The sequence below is a fragment of the Notothenia coriiceps genome, unplaced genomic scaffold, assembly GCF_000735185.1.
Source record: "Notothenia coriiceps isolate Sejong01 unplaced genomic scaffold, NC01 NC01_scaffold00000668, whole genome shotgun sequence".
In the NCBI taxonomy this organism is placed as follows: Eukaryota; Metazoa; Chordata; class Actinopteri; order Perciformes; family Nototheniidae; genus Notothenia; species Notothenia coriiceps.
The window spans coordinates 262,480-283,448 of record NW_011333369.1 but is presented as its reverse complement, the minus strand read 5'-3'; the positions used below and the strand labels follow the sequence as shown (position 1 = coordinate 283,448).

General features: G+C 40.6%; 1 protein-coding gene across 3 annotated transcripts; it reads right to left on the bottom strand.

Moving 5' to 3' along the window:
* Nucleotides 1–11,770: 11,770 nt before the first annotated feature.
* Nucleotides 11,771–20,860, bottom strand: LOC104956825 (annexin A11-like). 3 transcript variants are annotated; one of them, XM_010784376.1, is made up of 15 exons: nt 20,755–20,860; nt 18,494–18,864; nt 17,912–17,994; nt 16,922–17,326; nt 16,709–16,796; nt 16,176–16,270; nt 15,746–15,859; nt 15,424–15,514; nt 14,806–14,885; nt 14,636–14,692; nt 14,409–14,502; nt 14,193–14,288; nt 12,857–12,915; nt 12,630–12,752; nt 11,771–12,504 (listed from the first exon to the last, which is right to left on the bottom strand). In XM_010784376.1, the coding sequence occupies exons 2-15, from the start codon at nt 18,792–18,794 to the stop codon at nt 12,445–12,447; spliced, it is 1,746 nt and encodes a 581-aa protein (XP_010782678.1). In that variant the 5' UTR covers nt 18,795–18,864; nt 20,755–20,860; the 3' UTR covers nt 11,771–12,444. The 3 variants fall into 3 exon arrangements, with proteins under 3 accessions (XP_010782678.1, XP_010782685.1, XP_010782693.1); XM_010784383.1 differs by having other exon boundaries at nt 18,494–18,796; XM_010784391.1 differs by having other exon boundaries at nt 16,922–17,179; nt 20,755–20,859.
* Nucleotides 20,861–20,969: the final 109 nt, after the last annotated feature.

Sequence of the window (20,969 nt, the reverse complement as noted above, 5' to 3'; positions counted from 1 at the left end):
ACACACACACACACACANGTAGGTGCGTGTGGTACAGTGTGTAGGTGTGTGCGTGGTACAGTGTTTAGAACTGAGACCCGTCTGTCCGTCGCATCTACGCACTGTACAACACACACACCTAAACACTGTACCACGCACACACCTACACACTGTACCACACGCACCTACAGCTCCTAAAGCATATAATCAGGCTACAGCCGTTGTGTATTTTATTATGTGAAGCACTAAATGCTAGAAAAAAATCGACTCTTTCTTAGATATCTACTAAACTAAAGCAAATAAAGAGAGTAGGCCTGTTATACTGAGTGATATATATTTTACACACTGCTCTGCTTTCTGGACGGAGTTAATAAAATAATATCCAGGGGATGCATGCAGAGCTGTCATTGGCTGAGATAAGTCCGGCCGTGCGTCACGACTCTTTGAAACATCTCTTTTCCCGGAAATGCATCTACGAAGGAGCCGTGGAGGACCCATCAGTGTATCCTCGGTTATAGCTCCTCCAGAGAGCCTCCTTGACGCTCGATCCTCGGTCCTCAAAGTGCATTTAGAGGAATGAGATGTCCTTCAACATGGCGCGCTGAAATTAATTTCCGGGTCACTACCGGAGGACTGAGGAGTCGAGGAGTCGAGTCGGGCCGAACCACGCCCCTTAGCTGTGATATAATGAGCATATACCACGGCCTGTCGTGAGCTATTGCTTAAATATATTTCTGTAATAGTTTGGAACACGCATCTGATTCTGACTTCCATCAGTAGATATTCCCTTAAAAAAAAAAAAGGTGAGAAATATTCCAGTGGAGGACCAGAGGCCACAGAAACAAAGGGCTGACGCTGTGATCTAAATAGGTCAGGGGAGTACTCGCCCTACCTAAGGGGTTCCACTTCCCCCACTCTCTGCTTTCCCTCCCAATCATGCAATGTGCTCAGCAACCAACAGTTGCTTCAGACAACCAGATGATGTTCTCCAGCACATAAACCAAGATGACACACGTTGCCATGGTGAAACTGGATGAGAGGAATAGTAATTCTGCAGCGTGGTAAAAGAAGAAAAGCATAAGAGTTGGGAAGGCTGGTAGAGGGAAAGCCTTATCAAAGAAAGTCTGGAATCAACCATGGGGTGAGTCTAAATTATTCATCAGTTCCAGAGAATTCTCTTATCTGACAATGAGTGTTCCCAAAAACATAAAACACGTATGATTATCATCTGCTGCTTCAAACTCCCTTTATCGCAACATGTTGACGAGCCTTGAAACTATCCAAGCAGCCAAGGCGTCTGTTGTGTTCTAAAAAATAAGACAGACATTTTCCAGGGCTTTTTGGTAAAAGAGCAGCAATCCAAAAATAATACTGTGTGCTATTCTTTATTAGTCGCTGTCAGATCCTATAACTGTCAGTGAGCCGCAGTGATTAAAGAAATAAATAAGGCACAGACTAAGAGGCGAGCAAAGCCTAAATAGCATTTGTGGTCTTCTTCCTTTTGTGTCCTCGGCCCCAAAGCCATTAAACTACAGAAGCGCAAGTAATAGCAACACTAATAATACGGTTGAAAACGACCCACTCATATTACAGAGTGCTTAAGTGAGGCTGGGGGATGTGTCAGCATTAAGCCAGAGAGCAGAAAGCATCTCTTTTACTCTGGCATCTCAGACCACTAAATCCTGGCTGCGGTTCTGCTTACAGTACGAGGATGTAGCTTGAGTTAGTGATGCACACATCCCACATACTCTGTCTCTATACCTTAACTCAGAAGGTTCACATACGGAGAGGTGAGAGAGGTGAGGTGGCAGGGTGTGGGGGAAGTGAGAAATAATGTCACCCAACAAGGGAGAGTGAAGTACACTTATAAATACACAATGTAAATATATGATATCATTACAGGTGAAAGTTTCACACTTTTCTTTTACTATTAATATATTTGAATAATAGAATAGAATCGTTTAATGTCATTATACATGCACAATGAGATAATAATAAATGCTTCTCCTTTTCAAGGGTGCCATCAAAACAAAAACATCACAACATAAGACAACAAAATACACGCAGCATACATACTTAGGAATAAGGAATCAAGTGCAGTAATTATTTCCAGGAGTATAAAAATAAAATCTGTAATGTAATAAATAATAGTGTGTATTTATTATAATAATAATAATAATAATAGTAACGATATATGTATATATGTACAGACAGAGTCACATTGAAGCATTATGTTACACTGCTGCTATTGATGCATGAACATGAAAGCAGTACTCTAATGTCCCAGTTGGTCAAGGTGGACTTCATGTCAACAGCTTTGATGGCACTCAGGATGTTTAAACTGAAAAATGCATCATAAACTCATCATACTTTGTATGTCAAATGAACATCTGAAAGGTGTTATGGTTGTGAAATAAAGTGAATGGATCTGCAAATCGGCAGAGACACACAACATAAATGTCCTTGACCAATTCTGTCCGTGTAATCTGGGACTTTAAGTCATGAAGTGGGTCTAAATTCTGGGAAGGCAATGACACCACAGTCCAAGATTCTGGGCAGTGTGCCAGTGAAGCCTTGCTGCCGGGGTAAAGGATTGATCATCTGATTTAAGGAGTCCCAAGATTGTATAAACATGAAGACATCTAACATGATGACTCCATGAGGCAGGATTACTCCGCGGCACGCACATCGCCTGACTCACAGCTCCACGTTCACCCAGGCCGATGGTCAAAACCCACCCACCTTTTTCTGCCCGTGGCATGTCTCAAAATAAGATCTGTTAGACTGTTGATTGAAATACTAGATGCAAATGCCGCCTCATAGTCACGTAGGACCTGTGTTGGACCTTCATAAACACTCTGGGACAGGAGGTGAAAAACCAGGACATGTGTAGAAGAAGACCTTTATAGAAAGACAAAAAAAAAGGCCTTCAGCCAAACAGATTTTCAGAACTGCTGAGCAGCACCAAAGACCAAAAAAAGCCCCCATGGGTGCAATCTAACCCAGCCTGGTATCAGCACACCCTAATGGGTTATCTCTCTGCAAAGAGCCCTACCTCAGCAAAAAACGAGAAATAATGTTGTTTAAAAACAGCTTGCGTGTGCCATGGGTTGGGTCAAAAACACAAAAAGGTGAAAGATGGCAGCAACATGTCGTCCAAAGGCTCTGCTGATAACTGTAGCCAGTACAAAAATAACCAGAAAGAAAGAAAAAAAAAACGCCTGTGTGGAAAAACCCACTGCTGCTGGAATTTGGGCAATCTTTGTGACATTCCTTTCATGTTTTATCAAAGAGGAAGCCATGCTAATTCAGACAGCATTTTCATAGAGTGTTCAGATAATTCAGTGACTAAACTGCACCATCATTTTGTAAAAGGTCACCTAGAGAAGGGAATCCAGTGTAGAAGAAAGGTGCACATGATCAGTATTCAGGGCAAACACTGCAGATGGGCCTTTTCTAGTGTATACTATATTACGGGCAACAAAGAATGTGTTGCAACGTGATCCTACAGTGTATAGCACATGATGTAAATAATTGTATGTTTATAAATGGAAGGTATTTGCCCACTTGGCTCTCTTTCTTCATGTTTCTGACAAGTGAATCACCCAGATGCTCAGCCAGGAAGAAAATGCCATTCCGTCTAATTTCGGCAATTGGCTCCACTCATGTCAATCATCACACATGTATACCGCGATTGTTCAAAATGTGATCTGTCATCTGGTGCTAGATGTTTGGAGGACAAATGACTGCAGGTGTGGACAGGACCAATAAAGAGAGAATAAAGCAGATGGCGAGACAAGGGAGAGAGGGGGGAGAGCAAGCTAGGACACCATGATGGGAGGAAAAGAGAGGAGAGGAAAGCAAAGCATAAGACAGCAACAACAAAAAGGCCTGGTAGAGGTGGGGGTGGTAAGACAAGGGGAAAAGCTGTATATTTCCATGACTTCATAGAAGCGGTAAACATTTAGATGCTGGCAACTCCTCTACCTAGTGGGGTAATTAGAAAGTGGAGGAACATGTGTAAAATGGTAATGAAGTCCTGTTCCACAGTAAAGCCTCCTGGCTGTGGCTCACATAGAGGTTAGATGCCACCAGACGTTAATTAGAAGGTGAGAATATACAAAGGCATGTAAGACTAAAAAGATGGTGTGTACAAGAGGATAACGTTGGAACAATAACACAAAAGATCCATGGAGAGGTCGACCTCTCATTGGCCTGCATCTCATGCCTTCATGAAATGGATTTATTGAGTAACTGTGCTGACAAGAAACCCCATACCTTTAACACGGCTAATAACAACTAAAGTAATGGAACTGATGATTTCCTTATCTGGGTTTTCAATTGTTTCATATTTTTGCCTGACCAACAATCTTTCAATGTTCAAAGATGTTAAAAAAACTGCACTCTAATGTTACTCATGAGAATTGTCAATTGCACCTGAGTAGAAACCCTAACAATAGATAAACTGATGGCTTCTTCAGTGAGAATAGAAGAAAGTTGGAGTACAGAGATTGCTAAGGGGAAAGAGAGTGGGGTGATGAGGTGAGCGACAGTGTGCGTCACTGGGTGACAGAGAGAGAGAGAGAGAAAGGAAGTGAGGCCAGGTCCAGCCCATGGGAGATATTTAAGAGCAGCAGTCCTGACAAGAGCATCAGGGTCATAACTCATGCTGTCTGTCCACTGTGGTTTATGGAGTGGGACAGAAACTGGTTGACGGAGAGGAGAGAGACACACACACACACACACACACACACACACACACACACACACACACAGCAAGCTGCTGACAGGGCACTTTTGGGCCTGGTCAACTTCTCAACAAAAGGCCTGTTGTCCCCCTCTCTCTTGCTCCCTTTTTTTCTATCACCCTCCTCTGTCTATCGGCTGTGTCCCCCTGTTTAAGTGCATGGAGAAACTAAACCACTCTATGGGAGGAAAATAAATATAATGAGTCAGAGAAAGGAGAGAGAGAGAGAGGAATTAAAGAAGGATGGACAGTGGGCCTGAGAGAAAAAGACAAAGCACGAGAGCGAGAAAACAAGACCACGAGAAAATAAAGCCAAACAGACAGCAGAAGAAGAAGAAGATTGTGTTGACGTTGCATCCTGTCAGGGAGAATTGTGTTACTTTAAATCACTGTAACAGGCTCTTTAAGATGAAGAGAGTAGGGGGATGTGCAGATACATCACTTCTCGTACACTATTTCTTCAGGTAGTGAATATTGTTACATGTATAACGTAGAGGGAAAAGCACACAATCCGAGGCGTGAAATCAGCTTGGATTTATGAAATGTATTCAATCCGTTTCAAGAACGCAGAAATGTGCTCTGCCACATCATTTCAGTTATACTCAATATGTTAAATGAATGATCTGCTTTACAGTTTATATCAGGGTTCGTGAGTTTGTTAAAATTATCGCATAGTGATGCACAAAACGGGCTAAATAATGAATGGTTTGTTTGTATGTTCTGTAGAGAAAGAGCTTTGGAGTTTGTCAAAAAACCCGAATAATTTATAGAGCCTGAGTTTTCAACAATGAGCATCTGTATGCTGTTCCTTTGGGGTGAAGATGTTTCTTTGGAGTTTCAATGATTTCCTAATGTGTGCGTGTTTAGATGGCCAGCTGGCAAAGGAAGTGCATCTGAGAACAAGAACAGGCAGGCAGCATGAGAAGAGGATGAGTTAAGAGCAGGTTGCTATCAGCAAGAGTCATCACACAAGCATATTCTCTCTCTTCACACACACACAGACACACGCCAGGGCTGTGAAGAGTTCATCCCTCTGAGCTGCGTCTACCAGCAGCTTCTTTGCCTGGAGGCACTCAGTGAGTGGCTCGTCTTGGGTACCTCGCAAGTGTGGTTCAAATGATGTAATCGCATCAGCTGAATCACTACACTGAAGATAATAAAAAGCACCTTAAAAAGAAATGACAACACTTAAACTCAAAACAGAAGTAGCCAAGAGCGTGGCAGCTAACGGGGGACTGTGCAGGCACGATAGAGCGTGTCTCACAGAGAGTTTACACCAGAGAGAGGACAGCAGGGCCTAATCCTCTGTTGAATAACTACAGGCCGACTAGCTAGTGGAAATCACTCTCTGGTAGTACAGGTCACCTCTGAGGCCTAGTGCTACAGTCTATAAAAAGGTGTGCGAGCAAAAAGCCCAAATCCACATTGTCAGGTCCAGTCAGAGTCAAGGGGCTTACAGAGGGACCAGTTTTGCAGTGAACAAATGTCAGCATATGTCAGAGTATTTCAGTTAAGGTGTTATTCTGCAGGAGCAACACTCAATACAAGGAAGTTATAAAGCATTAACGATCCAGTCAGCAGAGCAGCAAGACACCAACTCAGCATTACCTGCTATGTTTCATAGCCTTAGACAGAGACACACCACAACTTGGCAGCTCCAAACTATAGATCACATTGTGATTTTCAAAACAAAAGGCGTGTTGCTTTGAAATAAAGCTCCGGCTATGTCATAACGATCTGAAAGATAACCCATGTAGTTGTTTTTTATGTGGATTATGTCACATAGAAGCATTGTTCTGCATCTCCTCCCAGCTATTGGATCTCAGGGCTCATCCTGCATTCAGACCCTGGGGGCATGACGCTGGTTGTGAGTAAGCCACTGGCTTCAGTCATTCACACAGAGGCAAAACAGGCAAAACTAGACAAGGCTTTTACACTTGGTTGCCTTTTGTCTCTGTGCAACAACAACACTACAACACCGCAGAAGAGAAGGCAGTTGCTGTGAGGACACAATGCAAATCAATTAATAAACTATAATAATAATAAATGTAGCATTAATGCACCATAAGGGGAAAATATGGTTCAAATTGTCAGTTAGCATACTAACAAGGTTCCCTCTAAAAGGGAAGGTGGACTGAAGTAAACCATGCTTTAGGTCTGCATGCATGTGCAGGCACATACCCATGGACAGGTCGATATGGGCCTACATGTCAGTAGTACAAACGTTGTCATGGAAACAAGTCAGGCGACCTAATGTACCATAACCATATCATGCCACTGATAACAAATTGGAGTTAGAGTTGGATATTTGTACATTTATGTTGTCTTTTTCTCATAAGACTGCACAAATATCACAGAATACATGTAATATAGGCCTACCTGTGTAAACCAACCGTATAGCATGGATGTGTAATGTGTGTATTGCAGTGACTGGAGAGCGCATGGCTGAGTATAATGACAGGGTAGTCCTTGGCTCTATGAACCACAAGCTGTGTGTTAGATCTGCAGGTCCTGCTGACTATTTAAAGACACAATCTAGTGCATAGTGTTGTGTGCATTAAACAGATAATAGTGTTGCATTCAGGGACCGTGTGGTTGGGGAACACTGTTGCTTTCTCTTGCAAACTGCAAATGAAGCTTTATTAGCATTGTATACAAACTGTGGTTAATAATAAATCAAGCTGTAAGCCTTGCTGTTGTGCAGTTATCCACACACGGTCTAGTTGTGCCAGACCACCCAGATTGTAGGCTACTCATGGGAAGGGGCTGTGTACGCTGGTTTTAGGGCTATATTAAAACCCTGTGTGTGTAGTTCGTGTTTCAGCTCTTACCCGTGGAGTGGTCCACAGGTCCCCCTCCGTTGTTGCTGAACAGGGCAGCATACAGGTCAGGGTATGCCTTCTCCAGAGCCATACACAAGTCGAGGAAATGGTCGCTCTCCTTGTTCATCAGCATCTTCAAAAGGTGGTCTACTTTCTCGGCGCTGGACGAACAATTCTGGTCCAGTTCGAACCTATCGAGCTGGCTCAAGGTTCCAGAAACTATCAGCAGCTCGATCACTCGGTCCGCATCTGTTATGGACTCCAATAAGTTCTGGTGGCACTGGTCTAGCAACTCTTTGTGCTTTGACTCCATGGCTATCCGCTGTAGTTCCGTAGCTTCCCAGCTAACCCAGACAGCCAAGTGGATGTTATGTCCTTACCGATCAAAAGTACCGAGCGACTAATGAACTTAACTTATCGCGGCTTGCAGAAGTTAGCCGGAGCCACCACGGCATTAGGTTGCACGGGAGATCAATTTTTATAGCATATTGAAAAAGCCACAAGAAGCCATATTTGTTGCCCAAGGCTGTTGACTGCACTAAACAGCGATACATTTTTCCATCTTACTCGTGTGTGGCTGTTCGGGTCCTTTTTTGCTTCCTCGCAAAGCACGCTTTAGCCGAACACATTTTCCCCTTCTTATGTATCATTTAAGGCGCCCTTGGACGACTCGACTGCTGGGAAAACTCACGTAACTCCGCCGATGAGCCTCTGTTACACTGTATCCTCCGCCATGTCTGAGCAACTCAGCAGCTGCTGCCCGCTGTCAATCAACGTGCCGTTCAGTGACCATATAAGGAGAAATAGGGCGGGGCTTTCGCAAAAAAACCACCTATTTCTTCAATGGGCGTAAACATCAAACCGTAGTACGTCGTAAATCCCAGGCGGAAAAATGAGAATGGAGAGAATTTGCATGAAAATATGGAGATATATTTTATATATTGACGTAGTGGTGCAGGTTGGGAAACAACAAAGTCATCCTCAGAGTAAAGCCACCTTTTATTTTTACAAAACGGAAAAATGTTTCTGGTGTCTGCAGTGGTGGAATGTAACATTTACTTGAGCACTAAATCCACTTTTGAGATATGTACTTTACTTTAGCATTTCCATTTTCTTCCACTTCTTACAGTAAATATAATTATACCTTCACTAAATGATAGTGACGGTAAAATTATGATTCGTTTTTCTTAATTTATACTTCACATATCTAGAATTTCATACACAACGTCCATTCAGCTGAATACAATAATGATATGATGTAATAAACAGTGTATGAACATTATAACAGTACAATTATCTTTACAGACTAGTGCAACAGTAACATTATCCAATAACATATTATACTACTGTATACTAGCCCATATTTATGTCTGCATTATAAGTAGGCTTATTAACATATTTAATATACATTTTCAATTCAGAATTATATATATATATATATATATATATATAACAAATTAAGAGACCACTGCAGCATATCAATTTCTCTGGTTTTACTATTTAAAGGTATGTGTTTGAGTAACATTTCTATGAACTACTGACAACATTTATCTGTGTTGGAATTCAACAGACACTGTAACGGAATGGCTGCCATATCAGAGATTGAGATTTAAGACACATTAGGAGTGGTCTCTTTTCAGAGCTGTATATAAAGGGGCATTCATGTGTTTCACTAGTAGTACCTTCTTTACTTGAGTATCATTATCTAAATGCTTCTTCCTCCATCGGTTATCTTTGTGTATATTCCATATACCTTGAATCAGTAAAACCCTTATTGACTATATTAAGATTTTTGAGGGGGGGGGAATGCTTAAGCAGCCATAAGGATATCATTTAGTCCTTGCATAATAATGCCAATGTAGACACAGGCTAACACTCCACGTTTCTATATCCAAAGCTTGCAACCCATTTCAATGCTTACTGTATCTCTGTGTTGGATAAATTAAAGAGGGCAGTGAGCCATATGTGTACATATAAGCATCATGTGATTTGTATTTGAGCAGGATTTGTAAAGGACAATATGATGGTGATGGATGCACTCTGCTTCCAGTCTGCAGCTGAATAAAGATTGTTGGCACAGAGGCAGGCGTCTGCAGGCATACCTCTCAAACCATGACCTTATTCATGCATGAACTGAATCTCATTGTGACATCTACGACGACTACTCCCCCCCTCCCCCCCTTTCACCATATCTGCCATGCTGGCTCCATAGCTTGTGCAACCATGTGCTATCCCTTTAGATGAAAAATTAATTACAAATTATTCATATCAAAGGAAATCAGGCCGCCACTGCTGACACAGATTGGACCTTTGTGTCAGTATTCTACTCACATTTGAAAAAGAAAACAGCCTTTTATCTTGGGGGTATAAATGAGTTTATTATTTAGACAAGGGCTGGTGTTTCTAGCTGTCTGATTATTTAGTGAAATATTATAAAACAGATTTGTTTATCAGACAGCCCGTATCAGAGCAGATAATAGCTTTATCTTTTATTCAAGAGACTGTCAGCAAACACATCATTTATCCTGGTGAAATTGTCTCAAACTGAACATAATGCAGTTATTTTTAATCAATATCTGAATAGAGTTATTCTACAGGGAGCTGTCAGTGCTGACAGAAGCAAAAGCATTTTACTGAACAACTTTATAGCCACTCGCTTTTTACATGCATTTATTCACTGCTTTTAGATCATGCATTCTCAACAATAGTTTATCTATTTGACCTACACCCTGGAAGGATGCAAGTGAATGAGTGTTGAATTAACTGTGCAGAACCTCAAAAAGGAGGCAACATGTTAAAAAAATAATATGGTTTTTTTGGTTATCATCATCCTTACAAAATATATTTGTTTCTCAAAGACTTACCTTGCTAAACAAAGGGTATAAATATATAATTTTAAAGACATTTTAAAATGGAAAAACATAATTTCCCCTTGATACATCACACCTCTTGAGGCCCTGTGAGGATTCCCTGATGATTAGATCAGCAATAACAGACATTAAATTAAGCAATTCATGGTTTCTAATTAACAGAGAATTACACAGCCTTCAGCATGGTTGGATCAGATGGGAGGATTCTGATCATAATTATATCAGAACTACAGTGTGGGCAGAGACAAGCCATGCAGAGGCACTTTAAATTGCCTTAGAAGACTTTTAGAATGATGGCTAAATTATCTTCTCAAAACCGATTTAATTGCGTCTAATCTTCATTAAAATTCAAGTTATTGTAATCTAAACATCTATCTAAAGCCCTCCAGCCTTTCCAGTCATTTCTGGTCAATTTGAACATGGTGTGATCAAAGATGAGTCTTCCAGCATGGCTGTAGAAAAGCTAGACTTGTTTAATATTGCCAAGGCAGCTTTATGGAAGCCATCAATAGGACGGGCCTCCCCCTCCTCACTCCATAGTTATTGATCGTAGTGCAGTTGACTTACACACACCACTGTAGCCAGCCGAGCGCAGAGCCACATCTCTAGAGTCAAGTGGTCAACAGCATTTTAAGTGAAGCCAACAGCACGTAATAAGCCAGGGAGAGCTCCATGTGCAGCCATACTGACCTCACACCCCTCGAGGAAAGAGAAATGATGGATGTGTATTGATTGTGTACAATGCACTGTATTTAAGTGTTGGAGAATAAAGACATTGTGTATTATGTTGCCTGTACTAATTCAAACTAAATTGTGATCATGCTTATTGAACTGATGCCATCCTATTAGGATCAATATTCTTCACACTGAGCATATTTAAGAGCTTTTCTTGTTGAAATTCCCACTTTTGGGGCCTCGATATAGCTCACCATGGTAGAGCTGGCCCATGTATAGGGACTCAGTTCCCATGCGCAGGACCCAGGTTCGAATGCGGCCTGGAACCATGTACGCATGTCATCCCCTCTGTTTTCCCCCTTTGAACACTGCCATCTTCAATAAAGGCTAATCTGGCCCAATTCTTTTTTAAAGAAATTCCCACTTTTTGTGTAGCTGTTGGGGTTGGATTAGGACATTACTGCCCTCTAGTGGTAAACTGAGTCTATTACCAAGTGCTAACAATGTCAGTGCATTAAAAAACGGGTTGTCACAGTTTAAGGATATTACTATTGGTTAATAAGTCAACTGATAGACACTTTTTGTATTGCACTTAAGGATTTGTTTGCTTGTGAACCAGAGGATAAATATAGGACTGGCCATGTTGTTTGTTGTATTCTTAAATAAAAACATTTGTATGAAGTTCATGTGATGGATGAACCTCAAACCCTTTCGGCGCAGGTTCTCAACATTTATTTTCTGAGATTCATGAACATAAAATCACCAACAACTGATGAAATGCAAAGCTTAAGTTTTACATGCTTAAAAAAAGATAAACCATACACATGACATATTTGCATATAAAGCCAATTGTGATTAACAAAGAAAATAACAAATATAGAAGGGACAACATAATTGCAAACATTGACAGACAACTTTGGCACTTAGCTGCAATATATTCTATGTCTGGTAACTAATTCAGCATTGCTGAAGCCTGACAATTAGCTGATAAACGTGTCAGATTTAGTTATCTGATCATATTGGCAAATTGATATAAAATATCTTAAAAATATATAGCTCTGAAAAAAATCTAATTTAATCTCTTTCAATTCTATCGTATGGCCATGCATATTCAACACAAATATCCAGCAAAGATATCACAAGTGAAAAAATATATAAAGACCTTTTTGGCATACTGTATATAGAAAAAAACAATATGTAGCAATATATATATATGTGGCTCTTGAAAAAAAGTAAACATTGCATTGAGAGTACTGGCATGGCATGCAGGTTTGCGGCATGTGCATATAGATAAGGCAAGAAACTGATATTTATAGAGCATTTCTATAATGTAGTAGTCACTGTTTCCTTTTCAGTCACTGCCGCCGCAGAACTTCAGTAGGAGCTTCTTGTAGTCTCCTGATGTGTCTCCCTGTCAATAAAACACATTTGTCAGTAAATCATTTAGATATTTGTCCCAAAAAAACAAATGTTGCTTCTAAATCATCCATGTGGCTATATGTACTAAACAGAATATATAATGATGAAGATACTTACAGAGATGTGCGTGTACAGCGACTTGCCGTAGTTTTTCACGTACTCCTGACGGATATCCAACATGTCGACCTCAGAACGGGTAACCATGATCCGGATCAGGGTTGTGTCTTTGGTCCCAGCTCCCTGAAAAAAAGCACACACACACACATACAATGAGAGCGAGGTAAATTAAATATAATGCTACACTGATCTAATTATATTTATCAAGCAAAAAAAGGGATATTCACCTTCATGGCCTTGTAAAGTCTCTCAGCGAAGTAGGCAGGTGTGTGCTTAATACACTTCACTGAAACACAAATAGTTATTTATTATCAACACAAGCAGTGTTCACATTAATTCATACTCTGTGTCCTTCTTTTTTAATAATAATCCCTTAATTATTATTAATATTATGAAAGAGCAACTTCTTACAATCACTGCAAGGTAAGTCGGAAAAGTGAACTATGAGAAATAAAACGTATGCTCACACACCATGAAAATACAACAGGAGGGCAACATTTAAAGCAGCGTTCATGAAAATGTCATATATTGTAACTCTCTTAAGGGTGTGTCACTCACAAGGACGAACCTATAGAAGATTATCTACTGAGCTTCTAAGCCTGTTTGAGGCACATGAACCTACTGGTTGAGTCTACACATTCTCAATAACACACTACCCCACTGCTAGCAGCAGGCAGCAGCTGTTTACACACTACCTGTCCAACACTGAATGGCAAACAGGAAATGTAAGCAACTCAAGGGAGAAGGTAAAATATCTAGTATTCAAATGTCAAGGTATTTCTCTTTTGGTAGGGACTAAAACAGAGCTAAAAAGGAGAGTGAATACATGATTCATCAGGTGGAAGGGAATATGGTAAACACAGGGGTCATAATGTTGCCCTATGTCTGCTTAATATTAGCTATAAAAATAGTTGATGTTAGGTCAGGGTTGCTTTTTTCAATTTGTTTCTAGATGGGATTTGTGTGCCTTCAAAAAGCCAAATGAGTAATGCAGCTATAAAAAGGCACATTTTATTTTGAAAGAAATGCAAATAAGAAATGAAAACATTGTCCAGAGGACTGAAACAAAACACAGCATCAAAACCAATGGCAAACATTCCACACTGCACGTCAAACCACTTCAAAGTGAAAACGTATGGACAGATGGAATTGCACACGATAGGAAAGATTCACATCAAACACATCTAAAAACAGAATACTGTACCATATATCTGATAATTGTTGGCAACATAAGGGGGAAAAGGAGATTATCCATTTGCCAGAACACCTTATTCAAAGATGAATTAACATAACTGAACAACAACAACAGGAAACACAATGACAATGGAAACGTTTGAATGGTTCAATTGTACGTCAAACATGTACTGTGGACACACGTCATTACCTAATTATGCAGCACAGATTGTGACTCTCACGTTACCTGGGTGTAACCCATCTAAGGATAACCTTGAAAAGGGGTGTGTGTGTGTGTGTGTGTGTGTGTGTGTGTGTGTGTGTGTGTGTGTGTGTGTGTGTGTGTGTGTGTGTGTGTGTGTGTGTGTGTGTGTGTGTGTGTGTCCTTACCCACTGCCAACATGCCACTCTCAAGGTCTCCGGACATCTCCCTTTCGATGCTCTTCTCTATATCTCTGCCACACATCTTCTGGTACTCCATAAACACTACACACACACACACACACATACACACAATCAGTAAAACTGCTACAAGGCACTACAGTTGCATTTGTGGCATGATACTCATTTAGATGATGCTTATTAATATGTCTCCATAGAGAATACCTGCTCTGAGATGAGGTTTGCTCCTTGCACACAAGATGGCATTAAACTTGGACTCATCTGTTCCCAGCTTGTTTTCTCCAGCAGCATACAGAGACTATAAGGAGAAAAGATGTGTACAGATCAATATGTTGCATCAATCAATTTGTCAAGGTAAAAGTAATATGAGACCTACCAAGGCGCAGATAAATCACCAAACTTAAAATATGAATGAGTGAAGTGGATCATACCTGAGCATCTTGTTTAGCCAGAGAGATGTCGACATGCTCACGTTCGTCACGATTACCCTGCAACATTCAGGAAAGCATAGTAATAAGCAAATGGGACAGTAGTTCCTGAGAGATATTTATAATAGTAATCTATATATAAATCATATACGGTATATATATATTATCCATACCTGAGCAAGGGAGATCAGGAGCCTGCGGAAGTGTCCGGAAGTATCCCCACTGATGGAATCCTCCAGTGTCTTCTTGTTTTCTGAAATGGCAGCAAAAATAAATGGCACAATTTAACAAACAAAAACATGTTCAAAACAAATACATACTGTTGGTTCAAGTTAGTAACCTTTGAAGGCTGATCATTAATGTTACATTTGTTGACTGAACTTTCTGAAATAGCTATTTTTTATAGCTTCAAATATGAAACAGCCATTATAACACTGGATTAATAAAGAATTAAGATTAATTTAAAACAAGACCTAGCAGCTTGTCAGGCAAATACTGAAGATAGAATGACCATTACATTACATTACATTACATTAGCATAACAGCAAACAACACAGATGAAACAAATACATAAAATCATAAAACTGAAGATTTCATAAAAGACTATAGAAACTAGTCCTTATTGACTTTAGGTGAGACAGATTCTTTGCTTAACATTTACAGTTTACAAATGTTGTGTTTGTACCCACATTAAGATAGACAGAGATTATCTACTAAAGGAATAACATTTCCAAAACAGTGTTGTGGCACTGTGGGATAAAAGAGATCACAACAGCCCCGAGGCATCTTACCTTGTTTGTAAATGCGGTTTATCTCCTTAATTTCAGCGTTGGAGCGAGAAGACAAGATCTCTATCAGACAGGCTTCATCGGTTCCGGCTCCCTGTTAGGAAACAATAACAACCTAAAAACCTCATCTTGGCCCTTTTTGTTGAAATCCTTACATAAAACTACTACTAATAGATGTATTTACTTTACTGTATAAGAATGTAACATATATACATACTTTAAAAAAGGCTCTACAATGCAAATGACATAATAACAAGAAATATAAATCATTTCACTTTGACGATAAGAAGGTGCTGAGCAATGAGTTGTGTTCCTAAGAATGTACCTTGATGGCACTGTGGAGCTCAGAAGCATCCAACTCAGCAGGGGTCTTCAGCGTGATCATGACCAGCTTCCTAAAGTCTCCAGACAGCTCTGAATGCAGGTCCTTGACCAGATCCTGAAAATGGAAACTTGGTAAGTATAACTCAAAACCATCATTAACTGCTGATGTGAAAAACAGCAAGAAGCTATGAGCTATAATGAGCTCTGAGGACATCCAATCCTCTGTTTTACTGGCAGTCCCAGCACCTGTTGTCTCTTCGTCACCAACACACTCTGCTAGGAAATCCACACTGAGCCACATGTCATCAAGTACTGAGGAAATGTGTTTGTTTTGAAAACAACTGGGTTTTTTCCAAAGTAAATAAACTTTTGTAGAAAAATGGCATCACATTAGCAACATATAGACGTATCATTAGGCATAAGAGTGTTACCTTGCCATAGGCAGTTTTGTAGGATCGGAGCAAAGGCACACGTTGCCTGTTGGAGCGATTCCCCAGTAATTCGATGATGGCTTGCTCATCAGTACCTGGGTAGATGGGACCGCAGTTTCAAATCAGAAACAGACAAAGAAACATATCTAAATGTCCAATTTCAAACATTTGATAAATACCCAAAGCAATGGGAATGGAAATATAGGCTGTCCTCGCCTCATGGAAGTCTTTGTAAGCTAACAGTCAATGGAATACTTTGACAACTTTATTGTTCTCACACTGTTTCTATAGTATCTTTGTCCCTTCACAGAAATGTGCATTAAGGCAGAAAGAGCTGTAATTGTTTTTAAGTAAGAAAAAAGAAAAACTGTGATTACAATTGTGATAGATGTGAATATACAGTTTCCTACTGGTCAGTTTTCAAAATAATTAAATAAGTCAGCACAAAGTTAAATATAGATAGAACACCACTTCCCAAATGGACAACATCCAGAACCTGGAGGATATTATTAAGCTCTGTCCATAGCACTCACCAAAGCCCTTCATGGCCTTCCTCAGCACCTCTGAGTCTCTGAGTGGGTCAGCTCCAGGGAAATCCTTGATTGTTCCCCTGAATCCTCTCTGATGTAACAACACAAGTGACATGTTATTTAACAAAAAATGAAAAACGCATTTTGGCATAACATTGAGTTACAGAGATCTATACAAAGATAGATGTTTACTTTTTTGCTTTCAGTGTGTCTTACATTGATAGGTGGAGCTATTGGCATGACTCCTCCTCCTCCTCCTCCGTAAGCTGGCATGGATGGATTTGGTGAAGGGGCCTTTGGGTAACCTGGTGAAGGTGCTGGTGCTCCTCCATACCCTGGCATGGGTTGGTTGGGTTGGGGTGCACCAGGGTACCCGGGCATTGGCTGGCCAGGCTGGCCAGGCTGGCCAGGCTGACCAGGCTGACCAGGGTAGCCCATCCCTTGGCTTTGGGGGTGTTGCATGCCTCCTCCTGGCTGTGGGTACAGGCCATATGACTGTTGGTTAGGGGCGGGGGCACCATACCCGCTGGGCTGAGCAGCAGGTGGGTACCCCCCGGGGGCTTGGGCGTACATGGATGGGTTTGGAGTAAAACCCCCCATGCTTATAGGGGTCTGGTGGGCCTGTGATTTAGAAAGATTGGCATCGCATAAAATGTGTACAGACGTTTGAAGATTCATTAATGCAAAGCAGAGATAGCCGGTCACACCTTTTTTAGATTAGATTTAGATGCATTTATTATATTTATGCAATTGATCGAATAATAACGCCTCTTACTTCAGAGGAAAAACTGTGGATAATGTCCTCATGTTTGAAACTTCTTCCAGTTATCAAAGTATCCAAAAAAAGTGTGGCCATGTTATATAATAGGATGGAAATGCATGTTAACATATAATTATAAACAAGACAATGACTCAGAAAAGAAAAGGAATGCAAATTGGATTAGATTGATAGGTTTAAAATGAATTAAGTAAATGACAGTTTTTCTCATGCGGAAAGAGAAGCTGACAGAGAAAATGGCGATGCTGAGGGTTTAAAGAAGACAATGTTTTGGAAAAATCTTACCACAAAGTGAAAGTCTGTGATATTCCATGAATGGCTTTGTAACTAATTATAACTGGGATATTCAACGCAATAATCTGATGATGTTACATCATACACATATTTCAAAAGAAAATTGGAAGAAGGTTTTTTAAGGCTAAACTCACCATGCCAGGGTTGTATCCAGGGTTGGATAAGTTGCCAAGACCAATGGAGGGGTATCCACCAGCAGGGCCCCCGCCCCAGCTGCCTGCAGCACACAACAAAGACAGAGCTGTTCAGAAGAGTTTAGGACGCATTGTGCGACTACATGCCTGATATAATTTAGAATACTAGACAGGAAGGACTGCTCTTACTGGAACTTCCTTTTTCTCGTGACCCAACTAGTTAACGTGTAGGTGAAAAGAAGCTAGACAGAGAATGGGAGTACTATGTGAGGGACTGACTGTGGGAATTGCTTCACCTAGCAACAGAAGACATTTGTTTGTTTTTGGTGAAAAAAAAATGGCATTCTTTTAACTATAGGTCTCATGATGCCTGTGGCCTAAAAACACGAGATTACTGACTGCCCCTTTCTATGATAGGCTACAAAATACCTTAACACTCTGTTTTACTAATTTTCGCTCTTCTACAAGTATATATAAATCCTCTATTGTGATTATCTGCTAGATGAGAAAGTAGGCAGCTTTGGCTAACACATTTCCCACATTTTGAAATCTTACTTTATCATAAGCAGCACAATAGCTTACCTTGAGGGGGGGCCTGTGGGTAGCCTCCAGCTTGTGGTGGGTAGCCTCCAGCCTGCGGAGGGTAGCCACCAGGCTGCTGAGGAGGATAGCCACCCGGCTGCTGAGGAGGGTAACCACCAGGTTGTTGAGGAGGGTAACCACCAGGCTGTTGAGGAGGGTAACCACCAGCCTGCGGTGGGTAGCCTCCAGCTTGGGGTGGGTAAGCTCCAGGCTGAGGTGGGTAAGCACCAGGTTGTGAAGGGTAAGCCCCAGGCTGTGGTGGGTAACCGCCGGCCTGAGGGGGGTATCCAGGGTAGCTCATGGCTTTAGGAATAAAAGTGGACTGTCAATCAAAGGTCTGCCAAAGATGACCAAATAATATGTGTTTTTATCTGTTGGTAGGACAGAAAGAAAGAGAACAAGGCTGTTAATTTGTGGGAAGATTTCCTTTTTAGTTGGTAGTTTCTCTTTAGAAAGTCAGCATCTGTGAGTTGCTCTTTTTAGGGCTTCCAAAGTTTCTTGCCTTAGATGTCCAAGTCAAACAATGCTGACTTCATGACAAGGTCAATTCATTCTGTTAACCTTAGCCGTTTCTCAGTACACTGTCATGTTTGTTTAGTACTGTTTACCAAAAATGATACCCTTAGTACAATGACATAGCAGAAAGAGAGTTTAAAAATTCACCCAGCTCTAAACCAAACCCTCCTTAAATTTATTCTTTGACAAGGCGGAAACAATCTGAATTTTCCAGAGCTGGGGCAATTCTATAATACGATTTAAAAAATATAGAGCCGGCATAAATTCATTTTAGAAGGACAATACTAGTCTGTTCTACGTGTTTCTTGATTCTGTATTAAAAACATGTCTGCACTCCCCAGTCTTTTTTTTTAATGTAGCAACGTTCTGAAGTGTCACTGCAATCAATCCAAATAATTGCAAACAGTTGGTTCCAGGGCCATTGGGTCATAGACATTATTAGTTTAGTGGTGGGTTGGTGAGGAAACTTTCTTTTTGGTTTTAGCCTAACATGAAATGCCCTTGCCCAGTATGCCTACTTGTTCCATGGTAAGACTGACTTCACAGGTTCACAGTTTCTCTGCTTTGCATTTTATGGACACAGAAACAGACATGGCTGTGTTTGAATAGGCACACAAAGCAGGGAACCTATGAAATAAAATGTCCAATTCAATAAGATAAAAGCTTTTAAGGTTCAGTAAATAAATAACGTATTATATTACCTACTTTCAGATTCTTGTAGGAAAAATATGTCAATATAGAGACAGCTTGAGTGTTGTTTTTAACCCATTCATCCTTATGCCCTAAGTCTAGTGCCTTTCTGAAACACATTTGGTCACAACACATAGTTTCACTTCTTTAGGGTCAGATGGTTCAGGTTTAACACAACACATTTCCTTGCTGTTCAGGTGAAAACATCTCGCATTATGGCGCATTTCCACTACAGCGCGGAGCGCTTCAAACTGTGAGAAGCTGTGGCTTTACAGAAACACAATGCACGTGCGAATCTTAACACCAATGTAGGCAACAGCCATAATGTTAATTGCTTAGGGAGTAAAGAATTGTAAAGTTTTTGGGTAAAATGTGTTACAAATAACCAAAGTCCACAATATGGGGCAATAATACCTTCCAAATGTGTGTTAAGACAGTGTCTTTAGCTAACCGTACCATCTTGTTCCATTGTGTTTTATTGCAGGGTGTGTCAAGTTTACTCAGTTTTTTTTTTAAAAGATCGGCGAAACATTAATGACTTTACTGGGGTAGTGAGAACACTGCACAGATAGTTTAACAATATGCTAAACAGTCAATAGAATAATTAGTCAATGGAAAACAGACATTAATCTGGCTTGTGTGTAACACTTACACAACTTTCGTTTTTAACCGAACGCTAGCTTTTACAACGCGGGCTTAAGGCCTGTAGCCTACTAATCTTCAATCAATTTACATAATGTGGCTGTATCTGCAGCGCTCTGAGCTGTAACTAAGCTAACCTAGCTAGCTGGTTAAGCATAAATAAGCTGTCGATATTAAAGCAGCACACTGGAGCAAAAGCAAGACGAGGATTGTGTAAGCTTAAATGGTTAAAGACACTGGTAACTATGCATTGGTAGGCTAACGACAGCGCCGAGAACAACAGAGCAACGACTACAAAACGACTACAAAAATAGTTCCCATTTATCCACACATAACTTGTAATGTAAGCTAATAGGCCTATATCATTTACCATTCTAGCTCGGCCTGAATAGTTGTTGGATTTTAGCACTTACTTTAGTCTGCTTGCAGTCTCTTCCTGGAGGACGTAGCTCTCTATTAAGCAGCTTCAGTTCTGTCTGTACTTGACTGCTGTGGGTGGGACTCAGAGTTTCCATTTAAAGAACCCAGCCAGATGTCTGACCGTCACACTACAGCAGTGACACATACAGCTGTCCTGTCACCACCATGTGACAATAACAAATATGAGTTAACTATACATACCTGGCCA

Bases quoted from the DNA above. Each gene is read 5' to 3' on its own strand.
- LOC104956825 (XM_010784376.1), bottom strand. From the start codon at position 18,794: ATGAGCTACCCTGGATACCCCCCTCAGGCCGGCGGTTACCCACCACAG. The intron at 14,693-14,805 runs GTATGGATAATA...TGAATGTTGCAG, and splicing joins TCCTGATCTCCCTTGCTCAG to GGTAATCGTGACGAACGTGA. The intron at 14,503-14,635 runs GTATGATCCACT...TTCTCCTTATAG, and splicing joins TGGCTAAACAAGATGCTCAG to TCTCTGTATGCTGCTGGAGA.